Source organism: Aythya fuligula, chromosome 1 (assembly GCF_009819795.1).
Source record: "Aythya fuligula isolate bAytFul2 chromosome 1, bAytFul2.pri, whole genome shotgun sequence".
Taxonomy (NCBI): domain Eukaryota; kingdom Metazoa; phylum Chordata; class Aves; order Anseriformes; family Anatidae; genus Aythya; species Aythya fuligula.
The window spans coordinates 23492887-23520393 of record NC_045559.1 but is presented as its reverse complement, the minus strand read 5'-3'; the positions used below and the strand labels follow the sequence as shown (position 1 = coordinate 23520393).

The following is a 27507-nucleotide window of genomic DNA, read 5'->3' as shown; positions in this document are numbered from 1 at the left end:
ACCTAGGAATAAATTTAACAAGTCATTGTACCCTGAACGCACATCTATTCAGCCTCTCAAACTATTTATTTACCAGTTTCAAACTGTTATAATTCCAACACAATTTACCTAGACCACCTCTCTAGAGAAACAAGAAGTAAATTTTTAGAACTTTATCGGCAGCCTAATTTTCAGGTTGACCAGTGCTATTGCAGCAAATGCATCTAATGCATCAGCTGAGATCACATTCAAAGGTTAGGCAGGAAATAGCTTATTTGAGAATTATCTTGCAGCAGAAACCTAAATCAGATCTTCCTGATCAAAACTAGTACTTTTTACTTTAAGCTAGAAAAGTGTTTTTTTTTTTTTTTTTTTTTTTTTTTTTTTTTAATGTTTACATAAAATCTGCATTTTTCTAGCTTTTTCAAAGCTCACATTACAGTGTTGGTAGGATAGAGAGACACCACACATACCTGTCAGCCACATACTACTACCCTATCTAACAACAGCAATATTGCTTCTAATTTATAAAACCAAGATTATAAATAAATATGCAATGTTCACAGTCTGAAAAATCTGTATGGAACACATGCATGGCTTTGCAGTTAGTCTAAGTGTTACTGGCAATTATTTATCTGACATGGGTCCAACCCTATCTTTAATGAGAAAGTACTCATGCATGGACATTTTTGCAAGGTGTATGGTGTACAGAAACATGAAATATAATGCCTCTGTGATGGTATGAAGTCCAGATTAAGAAGAATATATATCAAGAATTGCTCATCAACAGCTTCTATTCCGATCCTTAAGACAAAAAACACCTTTCAAAATCTGGTGTGGAAATAAAAGGAAGCTTACCTTGTCTGCGCAGTTCGTTTTTAACTGCTTCCACACCTCCTGTTTTTTCAATGAAATCATATATGACCTTTGAAGTTTCTTTGTCTTTTAGTTGAGCCTCTGAAATTCCACACAAATCAAACAGGTTTTTCAGTTCTGGGTCCAAGTTATTCACCTGCAAGTCAGACACATTAGTTTTAAGTAGCTTGACAGACGTTTTTAAAATATAATTTGTAATAGGGAAAAAATGATACAGTTTAGTGGGACAGCTAAAACAACTACATGTCTCTGAGTTGACTTTGCAGTCAGCAAGGTCTGTTTTAAGAAAGGAAAGTACCTTGCATATCAACTTAAGTTTTGAATATTTTCCCCTCAATCCCAAATCCCTCTTATTCACTTCTACTCCAATGTCTGTTTGAATCCTGTAACAGGGATTCAATTTGTAACCAGTTTGATGTGCAGTTAACTTATTCGATTCCAATTTTCAAAACTTACATTAAAAAGCTGCTAAAGCTTTAATCATGTGGTATCTTGAAAAACATCAAATTACTTACATCAAAACCTGTGTTTGGATCCCAGCCAACATGTCCAATGTGTCTAAAAAAGCAGAAAAGTCCATTTAATCAGAGTAAAAATGACTTTGTTAACTAAAATAATCAGATACCCAGCTAGCTGGATTATTACCAGATCCTACCTTCAGCCCCCTAAGACACTAAGCAATTCTTACTCCTCAGTGCTCCACTTGAGAAAGGAATAACAATGCCTCCAATTATTCCCATATTCTACCTTATATCAAGAAGACCAAGCGGTGAAGTAGTTTCCTCTGTTAGGTTATATATAGCCTGTGGCAAAACATCAAGGCTCTGTGCCACCCTGTGGTACATACTTACGGAGATGGAAGGACTGTACAGAGATGGAGTTTCATCTTCATAGGCAGACCTGAAGCTACTGTTAGTACCAACACTAAGCACTAGGGTTTTTCTTACTGAGGATGCTGGGGCCCCATTTCAGTTTTTGGTCTTGCTATAACTGCAGTTAGTTGATTACTCAGTTCAAAGGTTAAGAACACAAGTAAAAGGTCTGCTACAGAAAAAAGGAAAAAGGAAAGCCCTCTGTTTTCCCTAAATATTTAAATGCTTTTTATTATCAAAATATGGGATGATTTGTCAATTAATGGATTATTCTGGATGCTAAGCTTGCTTCACATAAATTAGACATTCAGTTGCAATGGTTTAACTGGTTTTCACATGTTAATAGAAATTTAACAGCAAATACAATCTCACATATACATCTCTGCATACCTGTATTAATTTCACAATGCTCTTTTAAGAGATTGTGAGCATGTGATTCAAAGATTATTGCACTTAATTTATATTAAAGAACGTATGCAATGTTACATTAAGTATAGTTTGATTTCTATTTATTTTTTATTTATTTTTTCCTGAAAACACTACAAGTCAACATCTGACTAGCAGAAGCAATTCAGTAATTCTACTTCCCGATTGCAACTCTGGTCTGGCATAAGTAGTAGCAAATGTTGGTCTTCACCAGTATCAGAGCTCAAGCTGCACAGCTTTTCCTAATGGCATGTTTGCTAAACATCACTGAACAGTAATTTCCATATGTTTATACAAAAAGAGCAACTACAACTATTTTATATAGTAAGACGATACTCTGCTGTACTCTACAGGAAACTTAACTAGACCTTAAATGGACCCAAAGAGACTTTCAAGCTTCTTTTCCAAAGGTTTACCATTTACGATTTGAAATTACATTTAAAGCTAGTCTATGTACAAATCTTGGCATAGACTAGAATATATCTTTTGTTTGAACTTCATTTATTACTTTATCTTATTTTCAGTTTTTCTAGGACTATTCTAATGTCCTGTGAATGCGCATAAAGTGTCCCACAATTATCAGAACCCAAAAGACAAGAGCAACAAATTATGTTTATATCTGCACCACTGCACCTCTGATCAGAATTTGTGGAAGGGTGTAAGTTATACGAACGCAGATCTTTATTTGTAGTACTGTCCACCTAGGCTGACATCTGCGTCAGTAGAGCTACAGCAGCTACAAATCAGTATTCAAGTTTCCTTATGTCTCTTTTCATCCTTTTCTCCATTATTCGGTATTAAGTGACATTAATAGATGTCCCTTCACCAATACTTATGTCAGAAGAAATATAGCTGAGGTCTGAACAGGGATGCATTTTAACCTCTCTCTCCTTTTGCTCCCTGTGCACTCTGTACAGAAGACTCCCAAAACACTGCAACAACATTATCCTAACTGGTAATACTGGCATTACTTTTATGGAATTTTATTCTGGGAAAGCACGCCAGTGGAAGTGATGCAAAATAGTGGTTTGAAAGAACATGACTTTCATTTAGCATGTAAATCTCATGCTGGTTTTCCAGCACTTCACAGAAGCTGATTTTTCCTGTAGCTAACTCTTTAAATTGCTGTTGATTTAGCAAATAAAGTACACTGATTTTAAAAGGCAGAAAATTAAGCTGTCAAATTATAATTTAAGAAAAAAACGGTTTTCAGTAAGCTGACCAAAACCAACTTTCATCAAAGTGAAGCTTAAAATTACAGATAACTAAAAGAACAAAGACATCTAACAAATAGCAGAAAAACAACCTGTTCCTAAAAGGTGTATATATGCATGTTGTACTTTCATCACACAGTACAGGTACTAGCCCACGTACCAGAATAATTAAGTCAGAGATGATATGGCTATGTCATTGCTACTGTTATGACAAGTCAGGGCCTGTTTAACAATACACAGTTAAGCACGCATAGCTGTAAGAATAACGGAGTTTAAGAGTTTACCATTGAGGGTGAATTTAAGAAGAGTCTACACTGAGCTGACAACTTCAGCAAGGCATCTTTATATGGTTGAATTAATTTACTTTAGGATAGCAGGTTACTTTTTATGTACAGATTCAGTAAACTCTCATCTGCATCTAAACTTTTAAACCCTGCAACATGCCAACTAGCATTCATAGAAAGTCAGTTTACACACAATGGTAACACATTTAAATCCCATGCATAATTGACAAAACTCAAAGTCCTTACTGGAAGTTGGATGGTGTTCCAATATCTGCCTTTGTCAATCTTCTCTTTTTAGTTTTTCCTTTCTTCTTTTCTTTGGTATATGAAATATTGTTGACTTGTGGAGTATAAAATCTGTTAGTTGTAATTTCTGGGTTTTTGATATCAACAGTTGCCATTGGTAGGTTTGGGCCTGTGAAGATAAAAGAACAGGATTTTTAATAGCGTGTTTCAACAAAGCTGTATTTAAACTATATTTAACCAACAACTTTTTGTGTGCACATGCATGTGGCAAAATGCTTATACTGTAGCCACAGCTTTATGTACCACATGCATCTGACTAGGTCCTGGATGTCAGATGCATAATTATAAGTTATTTGCTGAAGAAAAAGAGGCATTGCTAGAGCAGAATAATGGTGGAAAAAAAAAATACAAGCTAGAATTTTGTTTCTGCAAAATTGGCAAAGAAATTAATTCTAAATTAAAGGGTTTTCATGTGCATACAATACATATGGATTTGTCAGAATTAGGTTTTGAGCGAAATGAGACAGTAATACATGCACCTGTACACAATACCAGTATAACTACCATCCTAGACAGACTTAAAATTGAGTGCCATGAACAGCAACACCCAGCACACCACTACCTTGGCAGCACAGTAAACACATCTTAAAGGAGAGGGAACCTTTGCTTAATAAGAATCAGGTGGGAATACTGTCATCTTCAAAGATATGACAGCATTTATAGAGCTATTTGGAAGTTATTTCTTTTTCTTTGACAGGTTTGGAAAACAATCCAAGTCCCAGATGAAAAACAGAGCTTGTGACAGTAAAAGCAATACTAGAAACAAAGTAAACACTCTGTGAATTATGTTCTCGAGCATGTTCTTTGTTATAAAAGAACTCTGAATTAGTAATCCAGTTATTGAAAATGTATCTGAATTACACTCCTGCCCATTTCAGCATTTTAGTATTAGGTTGCCTTTGTAATATTATAGCAAACATACCTAGATTCCACTCAGGTTTTTTAGTTTTGATGGCAGGTAACTCTTGAAAGTGATGGTGTTACTTAAATACTATGATTAAATACTATGAGGCAATTTACACATTTTTCATGTGGGTATATGCACACACACACATATGTATGTGTGTATTTTTAAAGAATCCTGCTAAAAGAAAAAGCAATCTCATTCTTCCAAAACTGAAATTAAGCAGGTCTACTTAAGACCAGTTTGGCCAGAAATAGTTTGAAAAGCATACTCTGAGTTACTATTTAATGGTTAGCAAGTCAACTAAAATAAGATTCTTGCATCCAACTTTACTGGGTGTACGATAAAAATGTTGACTAAGTTAAGTGAATCAGGACCTTATTTTTATTTTTTCATAACTGTTATTTTTTAATTTTTTATATCGATTATTCAGAATTATCCTACACATGCTGAAAGCACCAACAAACTGTTTTCACAGTCCAAGCTCTGAATCTAAAAGGAGAAGCAGACAATGACAAATACATTATCTGACATTTGCAGCATAACACCTCGGTGGGAAGCATCTAGTACCGACCAGAACAAGAAACATGAACAGAAACAAGACAGAGGGCTAGTCAAAACTCATCTAAAAACACGACAACTCCTACATTCCTGTGACAGTCTTAGAGGACAAGTTTCTAAAACTGAAGGTAAACTGCAAGATCAAGAATTTCTGAAGTTTTTTCTACTACAAAGAAATGCTTTGATCTAGAGGTGCTATGATCTAGACAGCTTTGTATTTGAGAATACAAAGCACAGACTGACCACACAACTACGCACAATTTGTATTGTTAAAGATGCACTTCAAGTTCACATAATATTCAACAGTTGGTGAATTTAATCAACCCAGAACATAACAATGTGGAGTTAAACCAACCTTCAGGATGAATTGAAAACTACAGTCTAAATTTCATTCGATTCAAACAGAAAAAATACTGTAGGAGTTGACTCTCACTTCGGTCACCAATATTATACCTTCTCACCATTACAGTGATATTTGTAGTTTCAAAACTTATACTGACATTCAGGAATAAATATGTAGTCTTAAACTGACTGTAACTGGTTTTAACAAGTACAAAGCAGCAGCCATTTGCAAAATGAAGTTTTTTAATTTGAGCTGAGCTCAAATTAAGGGCTGATTGCCTAATTCCTTGAGTCTAATAATATTCACACCAGAGATCACAGCAAACTCTTCACTATGAAAGTTATTCTTACCATCAGGTTTACACCTTAGATGTCCACGAGGGATAAAAGCACCTTGGAAAGAATTGTATTCTTCCAGAACTGCCATGTTTATATCCAGTAAAATTTTTCCCATCAAAACACAAGCACCTTCCCCATCAGGTATAGACAGCTCAATAAGTGAAGATGAGAGAGGCATATAGAGCTCATCATTAGGCAGCACTTGACAATACAGTGGCCGTAGGCACCCACTGATATCAGCATCTTCAGAAGGGGGTCCAGAAAATGTAGTACAGAACATGTTGAAATATAAACTCTATGACATTCTCTGTATTTTAGAGCCACTGTAGACATCTGTCCCTGACTACTGACAGCCCTACAATAAATGCAAACTGTTCTTGTTAACAGATGAAACAATTCTGTCACATGGTTCTTAAAGATTCCCTCAGAACCTAATTCTGACAAATCCTTATTTCATCCAGAACTTCACTAAGAGATGAATTCGACCACAGTAACTCCTCGATTTGCACAAAGACCTAGCTATAACAAGCGAGTAGAACACAAATCCCAGGAAATTACAGGCTAATACATTTTACATAACTCTTAATGCCAATTTATTTTAATCCTGCAATTCTAACAACAACAAAAAAATCTTAAATCTGTACCATGGTAAACGTCATACAAAAAATAGGAGCGCTTTTTCTGTGCAACTCCCCATTTATTTCAATGCATGCAGAAAATCCAGACAATCAAGCACCACTAAAACAAAGTTCCCCACAATACCTCAAAACACAGATTATACGTGTATGGAAGCGTTCCTGTTCTTGTTTTTCAGATTTGAAGATAATTGTGTACTGATACATAGTACATACAAAAAAAAAAGGTGTTCCTTTTCTCCCCAAAAAGACAATTTTACTGCATAAAGGGAGCATAACAAAAGCCAGATGACCCTACGACTGTTGTTTTTCTTTGTCACTCCTCTCCCGTTACACACTGATGGTGTGTATAGTATGGATCAGCTCTAGACTGAACTCCAAATGCTGCAGCCTGGAGGTCACAGCCAACTGAGGCTCTAACCTAAGACTACAGCAGGCATAAGCACAACTGTCAGCAGAGAAGGTAGGCATTATAGCATTTCACAGAATCAGAAAAGGAAGGTATACAGATCATAGAAGAGCCACAGATGTCCCAGCAGAACAGTTTACTAAACACCAGAGTTTTGACTAGTGATTATAAACCTGAAACACTGAGCATAAGCCTGTGTTTTCCACAGAATATTTAGCCTAAGTGGATGGGATCAATTAATGCAAGTTTTAGTACTTCATTATTTTTCTCAAAACCATTTTGTTGCCTCAGGTCTGACTGGATAAACTATGGAGACTATTTTAAGCATTAAATTTTTACAGGATAGTTTTCTTCAATTTTATTCCTGTCACAACTAGAAAGCTAGACAAATGAATCGCTTGCATTACTGTTGGTCAACTTTCAGAACAGAGACAAATGCTAAATTTGCTGTGGTTGGTGGCACTACGTGGTCACCAACATTTTTCTTTTTGCTCTGCAGACATCGCTACCAGGAATGAACTTCTAGGTGATGGAAAGCAAACATTGCTCAAGACAGTCAACAATTAAAACCCTCCCAAAGCTCAGAAAATCTAGTAGATAAGACCAGACTGATATATTAATATGATTGTTTCAAAACTAAGCAACCCAGTCACTGTTGAATGAAAGGATACTAAAAATGCCTGGGCTAAGCTGATGATTGCCTGAGCTTCCTCAAAATTTAATGTGTGTGAAAAAGGCTTTTTTTTTTTTTTTTTTTTTTTTTACTATTGTTATTTTGAGAAGTATTCTGCATGAAGAAAGGACATCTGTAGTTTCCATAATTTGGGATTAGTTAAGGACTACATAGTTTGGTGAGATGAGATGCTTGGATGTCTTAGTTAGAATAAACTTAAGACTACCTCCTTGAACAATATGGGTTCAGAGACCCCTAGATGATCAGATGGTGATATCCCTGCTCAAGCAGTGAACTGGCATCAACAGAAATATCACCAGAGAACTCCCTTTTTAGTTTCAGTGTGGAGTCATAATTAGATTAAAGACTCCAAACTTGATATTCACTGATGTGCATTTCTCACTTGACCTAGGAATACATGGTAAATTTTTGGATAGAATTGATGCATAGTTTGGACTTCTTCCATGAATTTAACAATGATCTTCTGAGAAATCACAGAACAGCTTGGGTTGAAAGAGACTTTAAAGATCACCCAGTTCCAACCCCCCTGCCATGGGTAGGGATGTTGACCACTAGATCAGGTTGCCCAGGGCATCATCCAGCCTGGCCTTGAACACCTCCAGGGATGGGGCATCCACAGCTTCTCTGTGCAGCCTGTGCCAGTGCCTCACCACCCTCAGAGAGAAGAATTTCCTCCTAACCTCTAATCTAAATATCCCCTCTTTTAGTTTCAAACCACCTTTTAGTTTAAAACCATAAAGATATTCATGTCAGTGAGATGTATTCCCGAGACAACTAAATTCAGATACTCTCTCGTGGAAAAAAAAGAAGTTTACTCTTATAAACGTATGACATATTACTTAAAGGCTATGTTACAGGGTTAGTCAGATAAAGAAATTAAAATGTCATGCATATTTTATGAAATCAATTATGATTATGCCCACCTTCAGACAAATATATTAGCTTTGAATTTCAGCAATGTTTTGTAGAGCAACTCTTCATAGGCATATTCTGAAGACCAAACACCAAATGAAAGGTACAAAGCCTTCTTCACAGCTTAAGCTGAAGGGCCTCTGTCCTATTTACAGGAAAACATGCCCCTCTCCAAAAACATCCTTTACAAATGCCAGCTAAGAAGCCACAAATCTTCCAAGCTACAAGTAAACAAATACCAAAGAACAGAAACAAAACAAACATACTAACCTCCAGAGTATGAGTTTACTGCCTTTGCTACCACAGGACTATCCTGAACAAGCCCAAAACAAAAGCTATACAGAAACCATAAAAGACAGCAATAGGAAAAAATAAAACACAGTGCTCATGCAAAAAGCTTACCATTTGGTGGGTCTCTTCTTTTTTCTGTTGAAAAAGAAAAAAGAAAGTATTTATTCATAGGTATCACAGAACAAATTCATTCTAAACTTTAGTTTCTAGTGACACTTTCAATGACCTTGAGCTGAGACCTAACAACCTGGTTTTAAAACCTACTTGTTGACCATCTGAAAGAAGTTAAGCATTACAGAATTATGAAAACATATTTTAGATCATTAGCACTGATTGAAGTGAGCCAACTTGGAGCATAAGGAAATAGCTAGTGAGTTGATTTCAGACATTTTGACTCCAATATAAGGTGAAATATTCAAAAAGCAGCTGTTTTGGTACAACCTATCAAAGCAAGATTTTCAGAGTATTATGGTTTCTGATTTCCACTAACTGAGATTGTTCCTTCAGTTTAATTGGAAATACAATGAGCACTTTGATACAGCAATGTTCTCCCACAAAGCCAGATGTACTTTATAATTATTTTTGGTTTTATGTGAAGAAACTAGGACACAGAAGGGCAAGACACTTCACCTGTTAACCAGCAGCTAGCTGAACGATATTGCACAGAACTCAGACCTCCTCCTTATATTTTATTCACAAAGCCAAATTGTTTCACAGATAATGAAGAATTTGGTTTGACAGCTTAAAATGCAGTTGTAAGCATTTCATACCTCATTAATCTCAGCCTGTAATGGTTTATTCTCCTTTGAAGGAGACTTCCCACTTAGTATTTGTTCCTATACAACTCAACTTTTTGAACAAAAACCAGTCCAGTTATACTTACACCACTTGTGTACCTACACAGACATTCAGAAAGCTTCTGGATTTTGCAGTACCATACATGCAAGCATGGTCTATCACCTCACCACACCAAAAAACATGGCTCTATATAGATATTGGCGTATCTGAGATGTAACTGGGCCTCCTCCTAAGAGCTTAAGAAGAATTTTTAAACAGACATTTTCATCTTCAGCAAGTCCTGGAAAAACTGCTAACCCGTTGTGCTTTTCAGACACAAGCATAAGGGGAAGGGAGACTGTGCTTACAGAGATATCCTTGACCTTGTCCTATCAATATTTAAAAAACAAAATCTAAAATTATACGTGGGTAAGATGAGTCAGCCTCACATGCTGATAACCTTCAGTTGGGAATAGAGAACCTCCAAAAGAAGGTGACCAAAATCCTTCAAGAATCTTCTTTGGCTGAGCAAGCCTTCAGAAGACACCTGTCCATCAGTTCAAAGAAAATTAGTGTTAGAGGTGAAAGGCTGGGGGATAAAGAAGGGGCTTTTTGGCCAAATACTCTTCCTAGAATATTTAGGTTAAGAATCCGCTCACGCTGGACTCCAAAAGAACCTGCTCAACTTCTGGAGTGTAATTGCAGTCCTATCTAGGAAGCATCAGCCCTGAAACTGAAAAGGAAAGTGCAGGACTTAGGGCAAACCGTTTGGCACAGGAGGGGAAGCTGGCAAAAGCAGTAGGCATTCATGGAAAATGGTAAGTGGCCTTGTGCCAAATCATGGCAACCTGTTAGAATTTTCGTTAGGAGAAAGAGTTTCAGAGATAAAATAGTGGAGAATAAAGCAGGACACTTTGAACACTTCCCACAATTTTTGCTGGGTCTAGATAAGAATAACGATTTGTGGCCAAAAGATACTAGATCTGTTTTTCTGTGGTTTCCACTACAGACTAGGAAACAAGAACTCCTGTTCTGAAGTGCCGATGACCTCACCAGAGGTCTGACAGAAGATGGAGAAGCCTGCTGATCCAAAAGATCAACTTCAGCTGCCCGTGTCTGAGAAACCGTGTTCCCATCAACATGTATTCCTGGAAAGAGATCTCTGAAGTGCTCAGCTTGCATCGGATTCCAGTCTCAGCAGAGATGTCCCTGCCTCCCAGGCAGTAATAGCACCATTTAGTACATATTCAATATGTACTTGCTTGAGATGCATTAGGAAGGGCAGCAGGAGCTAAAAGCTTGTGGAGGAAGCAGGGAGCTTCAGGGAGGGCTAAAAGAGCTCCAACCCCTGAGCTACAAGGTGCCAAAAAATTAGACAAAAACTGAAACCTCCTACGTCTGAAAGGCAGTTAAAAATAAAGCTAAATTCTCTCAGAGCGTGGAGCACACACTAACATTTCTGAGGCAAGATGATAAAAAAAATACGAACAAATGGTACCTACATGCAAGTATACCCAAAATGTGAATGGACTATACTGACAGGCCCAGAGGAGAAAGGCTGTGTTCACTCTGCCTACTGAGGAAACTATTTGGGGTCCGCTTAAGAAGTGGAGAGATTATTTAAGTGAGTCTACCAGAGAAATTAACTACGTATGGTAATTTCTTCCTAACCTGTGGTTAAGGATTTAATGAGTTTTTTAAAATCAAAATTTAACTAGATGAAAAAACAGCCTGATATTAAAGCCTTTCTCTATCATTCCATTCTCCACTGAGTATTTTGTACATTTGTAAACTCTCACACATTCTCTGTTTGGAACCCTACCTTCACCTCTGCTGAACTCCAGATGCACTTACTCAGGAGTTGTCTGAACACTGACTGGAACACACTTCATGCCAAGTGAGGAAGAGCAGAACACCGTTGCCTCTTCTTGCAGCTGTATGACATTTTGTATACTAGTCTCAGCACCAAGACACAATTTTTTGAGCCAGAACTGCTGTTCTTGCTGCCTTCCTGTAACCTGAACTTTCAATAAGACCCCTGGAAAAGTCTCCTAGCAAGCCCTGAATGGCATAGCAGGCTGCTAAGTGATCACAGAGAGTACTCATTTCTGTAAAAGCACATCAGGTGGCACTGCTAGGAAATGAAATATGTTTTGGAAGGCATAGGAGTAAAGGTCCCATTAAACAGAAAAAGTATTAAGAAAGCCAAACCATTACTGTAGCTTTAGAAGTTAAGATGTGTTAGAATACACATGATTTATTATCTAATATAAATAATACATGAAGCTTTAATATAATTTATATTAGATATAAACTTATGCGTACAGCATAATTTAGCCTACACATATAATGTTTTTATAAAGCATTTTTATATAAATCTATGTACATGCACCTACAGCAAATCAGTTTTACCTTTGACTGTTATTATATGAGAACAATTACAACCAGTCCCTATCAATGACAAAAAGGAAATTCCACCTGGTGGCTTGACTAAAAAAAAAAATCTGTTTTTAATTCTTGTTTTCCAGTTCTTAATAAGAAAAAACGTGGAGTATTTTAAGATTTCCTTCTTTTAACTAAAGTTTTCTTCAAATTGTAAGCATTTTGGGGCAGAGTCGTTTGTCTTTTAAGACATTTCAGAATGTATGGAATAAGCTCATCCTACAGCATGGGTTTGAGCACTCGAGCCAATACATTTACTCAAAGATTAAACAAGAAATACTATGGTGAACATCCTGTGAACCATAGGATGAACCACTATTTTTAGCCAAAGTTTGCTATGGCCAGCCATGCAGATAGATATTTCCTTTCTTCCAAGTCACATCCGTGCATGGCAGCACAGTGTTTTAGACACACGGTAATGAAGAATGACACACAAGAATGCACATATTCTGGTTTCAAGCAGAGACCATCTTCAAGAAGCCAACTGAGCTTAGTAACTAATGCTCTGTGACTAAGCCACCATCCCTAAATGAAACCCACATGGATCCTGCAGCTTCCTGAGAACACTTGCAAGCCCATGCTTCTCCAAGGGCATCCTCCCTTTACATCAGCCTTACCTGCATTCATTGCTAGTGCAATTCAATTCCAAGACAGACTACAGAAACTCATAGCTTAGACACAAGTCCACACTACAGCTTACAGCAAGCCTAAGCACATCCATGCGTATCCAACCTATGTTTTCTCTCACCTTACTCTTCATGGTCACATGGCTGTCAGACAGGCAAGTCATTTATGAGATGTTTATGACAAAAAGGACCAAGACAAGATCTGGAGAAAGCCTAAGCTCCCTTTAAAACACTGACCATGTTCCTTAGGCATCCTGCAGCTGACAAAACGCATGCTGTGCTTCAGACCGTCCTGTGCTGCTAAGGACAGTATAGGCACATTATGTCTCCTGTTCTCGGCCCCTGCCAAGATTACGAGTTTTGAATAGAAGATGTTTCTCTACTAAACACTGGACCAATGCCAATAATTCATTCACATGAACTACTGAACATACCAGATGGTAAAATCTTTGTTACAACCCACTTGGGCTGAATTTAAACAAATTCGTTATAAACAGCCCAGAGCTAAAATAGGGTTTTAATCAAACGTGAAAACAGCTTACGGGAAGATTTCTCCTTTTTCCCACTGACAGCTTACCCTTTTTGCTTCTTTCTGGTCTATATTTTCAAACACCACAATCTTGGAGTCTACAAGCTGAGACTTTATAGGAATGGAGCACCACGTTATTTCAGAAAAAAAATATTTTTGTAAAATAGAGAGATGAAGCACTTTCATAACACAATGACTTCTAAATATAAATATAGCAGCAAAGCCTCCAGTTGCTTTCAGACATATAATTAATTTCCTGCCTCCCCCTAGAACAACATAAACAAGCCTGAATTTAAGATTAATTTAAATATTTACCAGATTTTCTCTGCCGTCGTCCAAGTAACTCTGTTACTGTTTTGCGGAATAGTTTAGCTTCTTCTTCATTAGCAAAATTAAGACCAACTTGACATGTCTGAAAAACATTAATATCCCCCCACCCATGACTAAGAAAATGTTTCAAAGACTTGTAAGTTCTTATACCTTCTGAAGGTATAATCAGTTAAAAAAAAAAAAAACACCACTGTAAATTTGGAAACAAATCTCAGTGAAACATAATCTAACAGGAATGTCTCTCTACTAATCAAGTATCTTGAGCTCATACTAACAAGTTTGAGCAAAATCTTGGGGCCTGAAATCAAAGTTGGGTGAAGAAAATTTTATTAGAAGAAATAGATGATACCTCACAAGCATCATCGGTAAGTCAAAAGAATTTCAGTATTAACAGGAGTCAGAATGTGTTTCATACCGAAGTGCATTTCATGTTCTGTTCTATGGCTTAAGTTTTCTAGTTGAAAGCCAAAGTTATTTCAATAAATAAGCATAAAAAACTTCAAGGAAAACAAGTAATATTGTACTTTCATAAATAATTTACAGAGTGAAATGAAAACCTCAGTTATATTAGAAGAAGTTACCATTCTATTAAAAGACATTCTAAAACAGGTATTCAAAGATGTTGAGACTCACATCTCCAGCAAAGGTATGAAAATATCCTCTAGGACTATTATATACAAAGTTATTGTACAGCTCCTGCTCCCACAATAATTTCCCATCCTGAAAAAAAAAAAAAAAAAAAAAAAGATTTGAAAACACTTGAAGACAAATTGCAGGTTATCTTTCATAATATAACCAATCAAGAGTTTGAAGCTGCATATTGCTACGCATCTGTCATCCACCCAAAGAATGAGCTCAATCTAAGTATACCAGAACACGTGGAGAAAACAGATGAAACCAGACTAATTCCCTCATTCTACCTTCTGTTCAGATTCCTGGATGTTTTAAAAAACATGTCTCAATTTCTATAATCCTGCAATAGTTATGCTGGTAGCACTAATAGTCAGCAGTGATAGCAATGATACAGAGGTAATAGTAATAAAAATAAGGGAGGCTTACACCAGCATGTTACCAGCTCAGGGTTTACCTGAAAACACTTAACTTCAAGGGAACAAAAATTTCACCTTTTTAAGCAAGTTTTATATATTTAAATGGCATTATGGTTCAACACCCAAGGAACAGTTTCTAAGCCTAATAATGAAGTGACCAAATGACAAGTGTAAATGCCAACTAGCATTTCTGAGTCAATCTGAGAGACTTCAAGTAATTAATGTTGACAGACAGGGAGCTACTCCTAGCTGTAGAGGGAATGGGAAGCTTTCCAAAGTCTCAGCAAAAGTCAATACAACTTATACCTCTAGGTATCATTTTTTTTTGCTGTAAAAACATCTTGGAATGCATTAGTTCACACTGCCCTGAGTGAAATATTAGAATCGGACAGAGATCTTCAGTATGAATACAAATACTGTGGGAAAAGCAAATGTTTATCCTGCAGTTTTTCTGTGCATGAACACACTGATCATGAAAATGAAGATTCTGGTTTTCATCCCTAAAGAACGCAGCATGTACTTTATTAGTACCAGCCAAGGTACTAACACCTGCTAGAGTTCTGGCAGCTACCCGTATCAGTGACACTACACTGGCTTTCACTGGTTCCACTAATCTGATTAGTGGAGGACAGCTTCTGTGAGCCGCAGGAAAATCATATCTTTATTTCATCTGTAAGAGCTGACATCTATGAAATAATTTAAATTTAGAACACCCAAGAAAGTTGCCCATGCCTATTAATACGTACTGTCAATGAACTGCTCAGTGTACAACTATTTACTTCAGAATATCTGCGTATGGGTGTAACTACAATCACACAAACTCATTCAATTCAAAATGGAGAATGAATATAACAAAGTCAGTCTGCAAGAGAAAAGACACTTACCTTAATGTCATATATTCTGATAAAATATGACCTCTGCGGATTGTCCTTTACAAGGCAAGCTACACCACAGCATTTCTTTGACCACATGGCATTGCGATCTGCTGCATATATTTGAACAACTGCTGAAGACATCGTCTAGAAAGGAAAAGTAGTGCTTACTTTTAAGGTAAAACCAATAAATTTTACATTTTAGCAGAGCAACTCTTAATGATCTTTATTCTAAACAGCAACTTTAGACTATTTTCCAGGTGGTAACACAGGCAAGTTCAAATGACCCCACATTGCTTCCATACCCTTTTTTTGTGTGCAAGATTTAAATTGCTTAAGAACCTAATAGAACATTTTGTTCTTGGCCATAAAATCAGCAAGAAGACTTTGCCTGTAAGAGGCAGACCAGTAACTATGGCAGTCACACAGAGAAGCCCTACTGTGCTACTACATTTTTCTGTTCATTACTTCAAACTGAATAGAAATGCAATATGCAGGCTGTAAATTACAGGGCCTGGAAACACTCCTGGGTATTGGAATGCAACTGCCTATATTGCTTAATTGTTAAAAATGATCTCTGGCACGATTTTAACCTATGCCAACTAGCAAACCCCTAGAATTCTTTGGCATGGTTTGGGAATTCACATGAAGGATTGCTCCCAGCTGGCAATGTGAAATTGTCCTGTTTCAAATTGAGATATTTTATTAAAATATTATTCTACACCAGATTGCTTCCGTGCCTGGAAACATACCTGAACATATTTTCTAATATATACATAATTTGTGTTCTACTGTAAAAGTCCTATGAGGGAATAAACACTCTTCAAAGGCTCCAATTTTCATCTTGTAGCCAAGTCACAAGGATATACAGCTTAAAGCCTCTGTCACAGCACAGACCAGAGGCTATCCAGCCCAGGGTCTGTGCTGTAACAGTGGCAGGTGTGCAGAGAACACAGCAGGACACCTCTCTGCCATGGGAACAGACCCCCAGCATGGGCAGGCTGGAGCTCAAAGCCTTCCTAAGCCAGCACATGTGTTTTACTGCATGTATTTTTTCCTCTGTGAGTTTATCTCATCTCTCCTTGACTCCACGTGAACTTCTGAGCATCACACCAGCATACAGGACTGTGTCACTATTCACTTACACACTGTGTCAAGAACTCCTCTGATTGAAAAATGTACCACCTGGTAGTCTCAGTTCATCATCCCTGCTAGTTCTTATGCTAGGAGACAGTAGGAATCCTTGGTTGCTTCTCCATGCTGCACATGCTGTTATAGATATTCTGTTATAGCTCCTTACCCACAGTTTTACTACTGTTTAAAGAAGCGATACTAGTTTTAAGTCATCCTTGCACCAAAAAAAAAAAAAAAAAAAAAAAAAAAAAAAGGAATAGAAATAACACATCTATGCTTTCATTACCCTTGTAACTCTCAAACGCATCTTACCCAGTCCTACCACATCCTTCTTAGACTGGGGATGAGACTTATGGTGCATGAACCCATTTTGTTAGCATTTTGAACTTAAGAGCAACAACAATATTGCTTTCTAGTTTGTTGTCTATTTCCCTGTATTTTTAAGTGCTTTCTTTTCCATTAAGGGACAATACATTGATCTTTTCATAGATCTGTTACATTTCCAAGAACTTTCTCAAAAGACACGTGGTCTGAGCAACAGGCTCCATACTAGGTTTCCCCAGCCACTCTACCAGCATTATTGCACCTTCGTCAGCACTGCTCGCCGAACAGCTGGCTTATCCAGAATGCACACCTTGGTGCATTACGTCAACATCTAGTGGTGTACTAAGTATCTATGATGATGATTACTAAGTATCACCATCACTGACATCACACTTTTCAATGGCTTTACAATGACCGAAAGACCACTTGAGCTTCTTGGAGTTTTTCTTATCAAAAAGCTTCCAGTTTGGTTAAAATAGAGGCAAAGTAATTAGTTGAACTGACAGCTACTCCCTAGGGAAGCTTTATAAACTTTGGCAAAGCCCTGTGATGCAATTTTCACACGTTCCTCTTTGCAACCATTTCTTCAGAGGTAGTAAGACCGACTGCTCACCACTGAGGTATCCAGCAGGAAGAAGTCAGAGCTGACTCAGAGCTTTCCAGTCAGCTCCTCAGATGCTCTACAACTAAATGCAAAGCAAGACTTCCCTCCCTATAACCTACAGAGTTATGCAACTAATTTAGTCATAACTGGACTCGTCAGGTGAGGAAAAGGGAACCTTGAATTAACCACAAGAGAACAGTTTGCTGGTGGACACCGCAGGTGTAAGAGATGTCCAAGAGATGTTACTTTTCCCTTATGCTGCAATAGGCAAAGACTTGATTTGGGGTATGACTGCCCATATTTCATTCAACTGCTAACAGCCTTTTCTCTCATTTCTGCCATTTCATCTCCTTTTTAAACTGATAATCTTGTAGGCACCACAACAAAAAGGAGGACAGGTGTGCCACCGTACAGTTATAACCAAGAAGACATTTCATTCAACCACTGTCCATACAAGAAGCCTTCTCAACCCCCTGAAACAAGTCCAACTGAACCAGCCTCCTCCCAGCAGGCCTACCCACAGAAAAAGGTGGCTTTGGCAGCAATTTATGCACCTTACATTCAAGGTCCAGAAGAACTATTTGCATTGAGAAATGGTGTACTACCAATTGCTTCCTATTGTATCTAGCAGCAAAAACACCAACTGGATTATCCAGGCAAACCCTAGTTGTCATAACTCCATGATGATTGCATAAAAAACCTACCCCATGAGCAGACAGAGCATTACACAAAAACAGTGTCCTCATTCTGTGTAATCACACTAGGTTTAATTTACACGTGGATACTCTGAGCACAGAGCTCAATTTGCAAGTTAGAGAACAATTTCGCTGCATCTAAAGTAGGTGTTGTTAAAGCAGGTGTTGTTCTGAGACCTACCAAGCCCAGAGTTCAATTACATTTTAACTTACTAATTAGCATTGTGCAAATTCCTAGTGTTGACAGACTACAATGAGGTTCTCACATGTTAAAACATAATTATGAGTTCCACTATTACACCACTTAAAAAAAAAAAAATAAAGGGACAACACAGTAAAAAAAAAAGAAAACAAGCTGTATTTCAGCAGGAGGAGGACAATAACATCCAGCTCCTTCTACTTCATTCTTGTGTATGATGAAAATGAATGGAGGCTGATGTTTTACAACACTTTATGTTGCTCAGCTTCTAGAAGACAGTTGACAATAATATTTAATCATCCACAACCTTTGGAAATGTACACACACAGCTTGTAAAAGTGTTTGAACTTATGACCCGTAAACTTCATGCACTGCTATTCATTACCAATCTCAGCCATGCTAATTGACATTTTTCAACTTCAATTGCAGAACTGCAGCATTTGGGAACATTTACACAAATATTGTAACTTACACATTCAATGGTATTTTTTTGAATTTGCATTCAATTTGTCTTTTGAAGCCAATTAATATACACTGCTCAGTTTCTCACACCATTCTTGAAACTAATTTTCCTTTTAGAAGTATTCCTTTAAAGATGTACGTAAATGTGTCTTCACATGAAGTCCTACCCCTGACTTCACAGACAGAATTGGAGAGGAGTGCCATTAAATCCTCCAAGTAATTAGGGTGTTTTTTCTGAGTTTCAGTAAGCTTCTGTGTTACTTAATACTTAATAGTTATTGCTGTGTTTTCAGCAGAAAGATTCTGAAGTTGATCCTACTGCTGTGCTTAATTTTTCTGTTGAGGTCTTTGTCCTTTTTACTTACTTTTGTATCTGGATAAGGTGCACAGGAAAAAGAAAGAAGCCAGCCCAACCATCAGGGAATGAGAGGAGTCAATCCCCTCGGTTCCCTTTCTCGTTCCCACAGCCAGCATCCTGCAGGAGGACATGCCACTGATTCCAGGGACTCGTCACGCCCCCACACTAATGAGCTGTGAAGCAGTAAACCTGGTGTCAGCTCACTAGCAGAGCTGGTCTCGTCCTTGGACACGCAGGCTGCAGGATATGTGCTATCAGCACCGGGCTCGTGAAACACCCTCTGCCTGCAAAAGGTGGCCACAACGAGTCACCACCTGTTTGTGGGGTGGCTCACACCCGTGCCGATAGCTTCCAGCTGGGCAATAAGTACCTGAGTACTTTGATCAGCTTCTGGTACAAATGCTTGCTGCAGACACCTAATTAATTCCTTAGAGTAACTCAGCATGTCTCAGAAACAGTAAAGCAAGCCAGCACAGACAGCAGCACGCCTGACTGCAAGAGCGAGCCATCACACCGGACAGCTCAGCAGAATCCTTGCCAGCATACAGGTCTCCAGTACAGCTGCCAGCTGCTTGCAATGCCACAATCAAAGAGCCTCAGATACCTGGTGTTGGCTGCGACCTCCCTAAGGCATCCACTCCAACCTCTGGCTTACAGCAAGGGTAATTGCAAAACCCTGAGGTCAGGTTGCTCAAGGTCTTGCCCAGTTAAGTTTAAAGGCCCCAAATTACCTCTGGGAAGCCTGTTCCAGTGCTTAATCACTCCCATTTTAGTGCTCATAAAAATACAACTGAGTATAATGTATTCTTCGAATGGTTCGGTATTGCTGTGTTGCACGTTGACAACACTTCTGAAAACAGTGACTTTCAGTCTTTTTTCCAATTTTAAAGCTCCAGATTTTTCCAAGAGAGGTGCAGACTCATGTATACAAAGGCAATTAAATCCCATGTGGCAGATTTCTTCTCCTAGTTACCCCTCCCAGCCCCAGGAAGTATCTTACAAAGAAAACTGAAGGACAACCTTGCCCTACAACCCAAGACCACAGCTAGCTGCGGTTTGTTTCCAGGCACAGCAACTTCTTGAAGAAGCATGCTGATATTGATATAATGCCCATAGCTTCTTCAGGAAGTCTGTCAGAAGACTTTCAGCTTGAAAGTCTCGGGGCACACAATTAGCTACTTCAATATTTCTACGAAAAATGCTACGATGCTACTTTGCAATTCAGAACTGGCTAACTGTGTGCAATCCCAATCCTACCAGGATACACACCAGTATTTCTATTTATTTCCTTAAAGTAGATATCTGGAAAAAGCTGTCCCGACCAATACTACTACTGGTGAGCAGGTACTGGAGGACAGCATTGTAATATCTGCTGCAATCCTCATTATCCTAAGCCAACACCCTGAAGCCTGACCAGGTGACGATGCTGGATGCTCCCATGCCACTCGGTTCTTCTTTGATACAAGCCCAGGAGGACAGCTTGCAGTTTGCTTCTACAAGGGTTCACGAATAAAGGGCTGTTGCCACTGAGTGTCATCAAACCAGGGGGAAGTCACAGGCAGCCTCTGATGGCCGGGCTCCAGAACAGAGGTGTGAAGTCAAGCACCACTTCGCTGTGGAAAACACTTACTGAGGCATAACTCTAATCCTGACCACGGCAAGGACAGGAAGCTTTGCTACGGAGGAAATCTCTACTAGCCAAGCATTATTTAAGCCATGAAAAAGGAGATGGAAACTCACTAAGAGTGATGAAAGGGAAAGCAGCAGCAGCAGCCAGAATGCTGGGTAGCTAACTGTAAGAAATCAGATTAGTCTACAGAAAATTAGCCAATTAGACAGAACTGTGGCTGACATTTTTCTCTAGAATACAAGTATTTCACAGAAAAAAAATCACACTGGTCAATCGAGCAGAAGCATTGCTTGAAGTCTTAGTTTACCTCAAAAAATCTATTCTTGAAATAATTACACATTTACATGTCAACACCTTAATAAGCTCATGTTATTCAAAGTGAACTAAACCAGAGTCAGACAGTGGTAATACCTTTGTGCTGATCAGCTTATCTTTACTGTCGTAAATAGATGGAGCTTCCAAAAACACTTCTGCAGTGCTCAGCACAGCCTGTGCATTGCAACTCATCACTCTTAACACAGAGAGCATCAACAGAAGCTGCTGCGTGGACCAGAGGCTGGAACCTCCTCCCCTTCTCATGGGAAGGCTGTTGGTGGTGGCACGCACATCACAGCTCCATGCCCTGGTGGTTTGATTTCCCTTCTGCACAGTGGTCCATTTTGAAGAGAAACGCTGCTGTTTTCTTGGCGCTGAGGCTGTCTCCTGCCATGCAGGAACAGTGCGTTCCCATCCTGCTCAGAAGGGCTGATAACCCACCTCCGGGCTGGGTGTCCTCAGCTCTGAGCAATCCTACAGACGGCACACTGCAGTCTCCTCCAAATGTGCTTCTAAAGGAACCAAATGAGCCTGTCTCTGTTCAGATGAGCCCTACACTAATTAGACCACTTAAACAACATGCAAGTGTGCAATTTTTACATTGGAAGTAGCACAGGCATTTCCTACAGTAGACAAAGTTTTCCTAGTGCTTTCACAGAAACTTGGAAAACTTGAGCTTGGCTAAGTTCAGGAGCCTACAATGTTTCTCAGCCCTGGGCAGTAGGGGATCCACCTCTCAAGCATATATGCCTGCTGTGAAGGTTTAGGTCCACTTTAGGGCCCATAGCAAGAAATATAAAGAAATATCAAAGCCTTCATCAAATTTTAGAGGTCTCAAATATTCACAGGTGTGCTTACATAGCAAGTAAGTGCCACCTGCTTTTGCAGTTTTAGAAAGGGAAGGGATGGAGACGCAAAGGAACAGAACAGGAGAGAGAAGAGACTTGTTCAGGTTCCTGTTGACACCTTTATCTGAAGAACACAAGGACTGGGGCCCCACTCAGTAATGATGATAGAAGAAACACAATAGGTAAAGTAAATGTGTTCAGCCACCATTTTAGTCTTTTTCCCTTAAGAGATGTGGGTCACATTATTTAAGGTTCCTGCTTCTTGTACAGCATGTGATGCCCTTGGCTTGATAGTCCACCCATGGAGACTTTTGGGTAGATAGAAATACCTTTCAAGGTATTCCATACCTTGGCTATGCAATTGAAATTTGGTAAATTGCCAGGCTGGGAGTTGTGTAATCTGGCTTACATCTTAGCACTAGATTGTCTCCTAAACCTTCACAGATGAGTCCTTCACACGAGCGTTGATTTGGATACTTCTTTATTTGCGATTTGGGTAAATGGCAATTACTTCAACTTTCCCAGCTATTTTAGCTACTAAAGATACATTGAAATAATTACTTATAAACTTATCTCTGAAAACAATTGTTTATTGCAAAAAGTCAACTTCAGATGCTACAGACATGGTTGTATAGCCATTTCCCACAGAAACAAGAAACAGAGAACTTGCGGAGATTGCTGGCAGATTTCAACAAGTTAAGCAGCTGGAAACAATCTTCTAATTTTAATACAATTTGCAGGACATTATTTTCAGGAGACAGACCGATTGCTCCACAGACAAGAAAACTGAAGAGAGATTTCACCTTGTTTGACAGAACTCACATGAGAGCCTTTTGTAAATACCCAGGCACACGAGAAAAGCTTTATTTGGTGCAAATTGGAAAGTTCCTCAGCTGCCAGACATGGAGGCCTCATCAGTTCCACTGCCTGTGGAATTATTTATTGCAATCACCAACTATGTCCAGTTTTAAGCTTAAAGCTTTCTTTTCATTGCTTAATTTTCCACAATCACCTGCAGATTTAGAAGTGTATTATGCATAGAAGCAAATATCTTTTTCCCACCTACACGCAAAGTTGGGCCATATTAAAAATAAAGCCATAGCATAAAGGACACTGCTTTTTGCTTATTTGAAGGGAGAAGGAAGAGAGGAAGTTTATGGAACAGCACAAAGCCACTTCAGGCATTCCTTATTATTTTGGACACAAAAGGATCTTAATCTAACAGAGGGAAAAAAATGTTTTTATGGAAGATACTCTTAAAGCCTACAACCTCATTTCAAGACCTCAGCCCTCCAAAGCTGTCACGTAGCCACTGCCCCAAGCAGGCTGGCGATTACAGCATTACAGCACCCCGAGCTGGCCCATCCTGGGTTAGCAGCTAACATAGATGACATTCAACCTGGAGCTTCCATCTATGAAGAAACTAAACACGGATGCTTCCTGCTTTCCTGCAGTGTTACCAGCTCACTCAGCTTTGTCACACCTCTTAGCTCTGCTGAAATCCTGGCTGGCCAGCAAGCAGCAGGCACATGACAAAATACAATTATTTGTGCTGTTGTTGAAGTTACACATTTAGTTACTTTGAGAAAAAAAACAAGCATGCTGTGGGCAGACCTGCCACAAGTTTCTCACAGCCCTACTGCCTTCAGGGCAAGAAGTCTCACTGCAGAGGACACAATATCTTGCAGTTTTTCCTACAAAAAACAAGCTATTTATAGGACTGTTCTTTTTCAAAGCTTAAGGGAATTTTTAGATTAAATTTTTAAATCTACCTTGTGAGCCACTGTAAATTAAACAGGACTTTAAAGACTAGGATGATACTCACACACACACACAAAAAATAATGTACAGATCTGTACATTACTTGCTTCCCAAAACAACATTTCATAGCCTTGCACAGATATCCCTGATTGGCGTTGAGCCACAGAGATTCAAGGCAAGAATCAAGAGTTTCAAGCGACTTACGGGATACAATTGGAGCTCAAACTTGTTTTGCCTTCTACCACTAACTCGGCTGTAAGGGAAACTTGTTCTTCTGACTCAATGTTCCCTTCTCCTCTACCATCTACCCATTGCTTTCATGCACCAAGGTCCTCTTTCTCCAGCATTCACCAGCCATTTCATTTCCTACACAACCTTTTTGCAGGTGCTTAGTTCTGTATTTAATGCAGACTCTTATAAACAGATCTTCACATCTACTTTGAAAATATGAGAATGCCTTCAAGAAAATGAGTCAGAATTAGACCCTTGTTCATAAAAGGAAAACAGACAATTTAAAGAAGTGCTGGACCCACTGGAGTTCTTTAGAGACTCTTTAGAGACCTGCTCAGTGGCATATGCATCACCATTTTAACAATGAAAGTCTTCAAACCAACAGTTACATTGATTAAAGAAAGGATGCAAACCATAAGCCTCAGGAATTTTTCTAGCTCCGGAATAATCATCAATGAGCCCTTGAAAGTGTTATGCAGCATCTTGTAATCCCTTGTCCAGATTTAAAATAAATATATTTGCTTTAAAGAGGTAAGATTCAGGTGAACTTTTTGTATGATCTTTCCAACTGAGGGCATAACGTAAGGAATTTGACTTCAAATACTTCTAGAACACTGAAATAAACCAGCTTAAACTAATGTAAAAGAAAGGCTCTTTTATAAGCAAACATTAACTTCATGCCAACACAAAACAAAGAGCTCCCTTCAAAATATGAACAAATTTGAGAAAAGGCTATTAGAAGTAAAACCTCTTTGAATAATAGCCAGCAATTGGTCTCACAATTGTGTATATAACTGGGGGCCTGCCCTATAAAGCAGCCTCAATCCACTTATGTAAGGGTACTTAGAGAAGCAGCTCCCCTTCCACTTTCCCTGCACCACAGAAACATGTTTTAATTCATCCTGCAGCAGCCCCTGGTTGAAAAAAAAAAAACAAAAACATTATGAGAATTCAAGTCAGATAAAGAAACTCATAGTTATGCATAAGATTATATTTTACTCCAATAACTGAGTCCGCTATGAAAAAAGTTATTCCCAATTATAAGTCCTCAAAAGTAGGTATGCTACTAGGAGAGAAAAAAAAAAAAAAGAGCACGAAGATTTAGTAGTTACCTGATACCTGGCCAAATTCAAAGCCCAGTCAGGGGATCCAATGCTAAAAGCTCCTTGAGAGCACAAGACATACCGAATAGTGAAAGCATTAAATAAATGTCTGGGAGAACACTATTTTAAATACAGCCTTGCCAGCAGCTTGTTGCATGACTCTTGTCTTCATCTCTCGCCCGTGCCTTGTTTTCCTTATCTGTGCTACAGAGAGGAGTGACCTCTACCTCTGTACAGTGCTTTAAGAACTGCTGATGAAGAAAACAGCATTAGGCTGCCACAGGCAGGAACCCACTCCTTGGAGTTTGGGGGCTGGGGAGTGATGGCCACCTTACCTCATCTGCTAACAGCAAGGGCTGAGGCAGTTCCATGCAGCTCGTGTTTTCTCCACAACGCATGAACATCAATTACTATTTCATAGCCTGTTGACTGTTTCAGTCTCAGACCTGCTACAGCCATGAAGATAAGGAAACAGATATCCTTTCACCACAAGGGATGAGCCTTGATTAAAGTGACATTTATTACAGCTAACACTTACAAATGTCACCGGTCATTCCTTCTTTGTAGGTCCAAAGCAATGAATTTGCTAACATACCATGGAGTGAAATATTAACTTAAATATTTGTAAACAAATTTTAGTAATTTGGAATCAGTGTCACAGAATAGTGGTCTTATGTGGCCAACACTACACAAACCCTGATCTGAATGTAGGCCACCTATTTCCATTTTAGACGAACCACAGCCCTAAGCTTTGTGAATAACAAAACATACTGATGCTTTTGTAAGCACTTTTTACTCAGTATATTAAACACTTCCTTTTTAAGATGGAAAAATAAAGAGCACAAAGCAAGAGTCCCAAAACTTGATAGTAAAAGGAATTATTTTTTATTAAATAAAGCAAAAGTCATTTCCCACCTTCTCAGCATTTTTAGGAGTATCTTCCAGGAACAACATGTGTGTCTGAGCAACAAGAACCCCTGAAGTCTTATGAAAGAGACTGAGAAAATCATGAGATCAAGCACGCATAGAAAAATTGTGATGTCAATACCAGAGGAACCACTCATCTGACAGAAGTAGTTTCAAGAACTAGGCACTGCAGCCTAATTCCAACAGACCCATTCAATAAAACAAATTTTCCTCCCTACATCTAGGTTCTTCTTCTAAAGAAAGCTGCATGAAACATACTAGGGATATTTTAGGCTGGATTTTGGTATTACTATTTATGACTCTTAGAAACTGCATTAAGAGCTTACCCTCAGCCATCTGCTATGGCACAGGCTCTGTAGCTCAAAGATTTTTGTTACAATTCTCACATCATGTACTATAAATGGTAAATTTCTACCACATAAAAAGGCTCCCCTGTGCCATTTGTGCTTTTGGTACATGCTCCCTTTGGACCATCCAAATGAACAGTATAAAGGTAACATTTGGGTGTAGTTTATTCATTGGAAAAAAGAAAAAAAAAAAATGAAGACAAACCCCTGGGTTTACAATACTCAATTTTCAGGGGCGGGAAAGAACAGGATAAAAGCCCTATGTCAAGTCAGGACTTCAAGAACAGTTGCAAGTCAAAATTTGCTAACAATGGAGTTGACAGTTTCCTTTCTAAACTTACTGCCTGCTACCCAAAAATAAATGCACAGAGGATTGCTGAACGGGAAAGCTCCTTCCCAGAAGCCTCAATTCTTCCTCTGCAACTCCTTAGGGTGCCAGACTCACTTATCACGGGGCTGCCTGCTCTGCTAGGCAAAACTAGAACAGCAAAAACTGTAAAGAATCTGCTCATTTACCATTAATGAGATGCAGCATTTCTTTATACAGCACGAGCTTTGTAGAAAGGGCAGCAGGATGCATTTCTCCTCTGCACTTCAGTGTCTGTATTTAAATACTGTCCATGAAGAAAACCTACCAGTTTCCAGTTTAATCACAGGACACTTCTCTTCAGTACAACACTGGTCATACACCTTTACACAGCAGCTATAATGTGCAACCATAGACAGAACTTAGGAACAGAGGCAGCAATACTGTTCTCTCTCAACCTTTTATTCTTAAATATTTATGCTTGAATGGGCCAGAACAGCATCCCTGCAAGAGCTGAAGTTACTTCTCCCTTCAGTATCGCTGTGTCCCTATTCACAAGTATAACTTGCAAACGCTGTTCAGCAGCAATAACA

At 38.6% G+C, this 27507-nt stretch overlaps 1 protein-coding gene across 1 annotated transcript in view; it reads right to left on the bottom strand.

Annotated features, from left to right (window-relative positions):
* Positions 1–27507, bottom strand: part of WASL (WASP like actin nucleation promoting factor) — a 49703-nt gene that overhangs the window by 8363 nt on the left and 13833 nt on the right. The window contains exons 2-8 of the mRNA XM_032188273.1: positions 15682–15816; positions 14382–14468; positions 13734–13830; positions 9156–9179; positions 3898–4066; positions 1371–1413; positions 838–991 (exon numbers count right to left, since the gene is read on the bottom strand). Coding sequence (XP_032044164.1) covers positions 838–991; positions 1371–1413; positions 3898–4066; positions 9156–9179; positions 13734–13830; positions 14382–14468; positions 15682–15816 — 709 coding nt within the window. The remainder of the gene's footprint in view (positions 1–837; positions 992–1370; positions 1414–3897; positions 4067–9155; positions 9180–13733; positions 13831–14381; positions 14469–15681; positions 15817–27507) is intronic.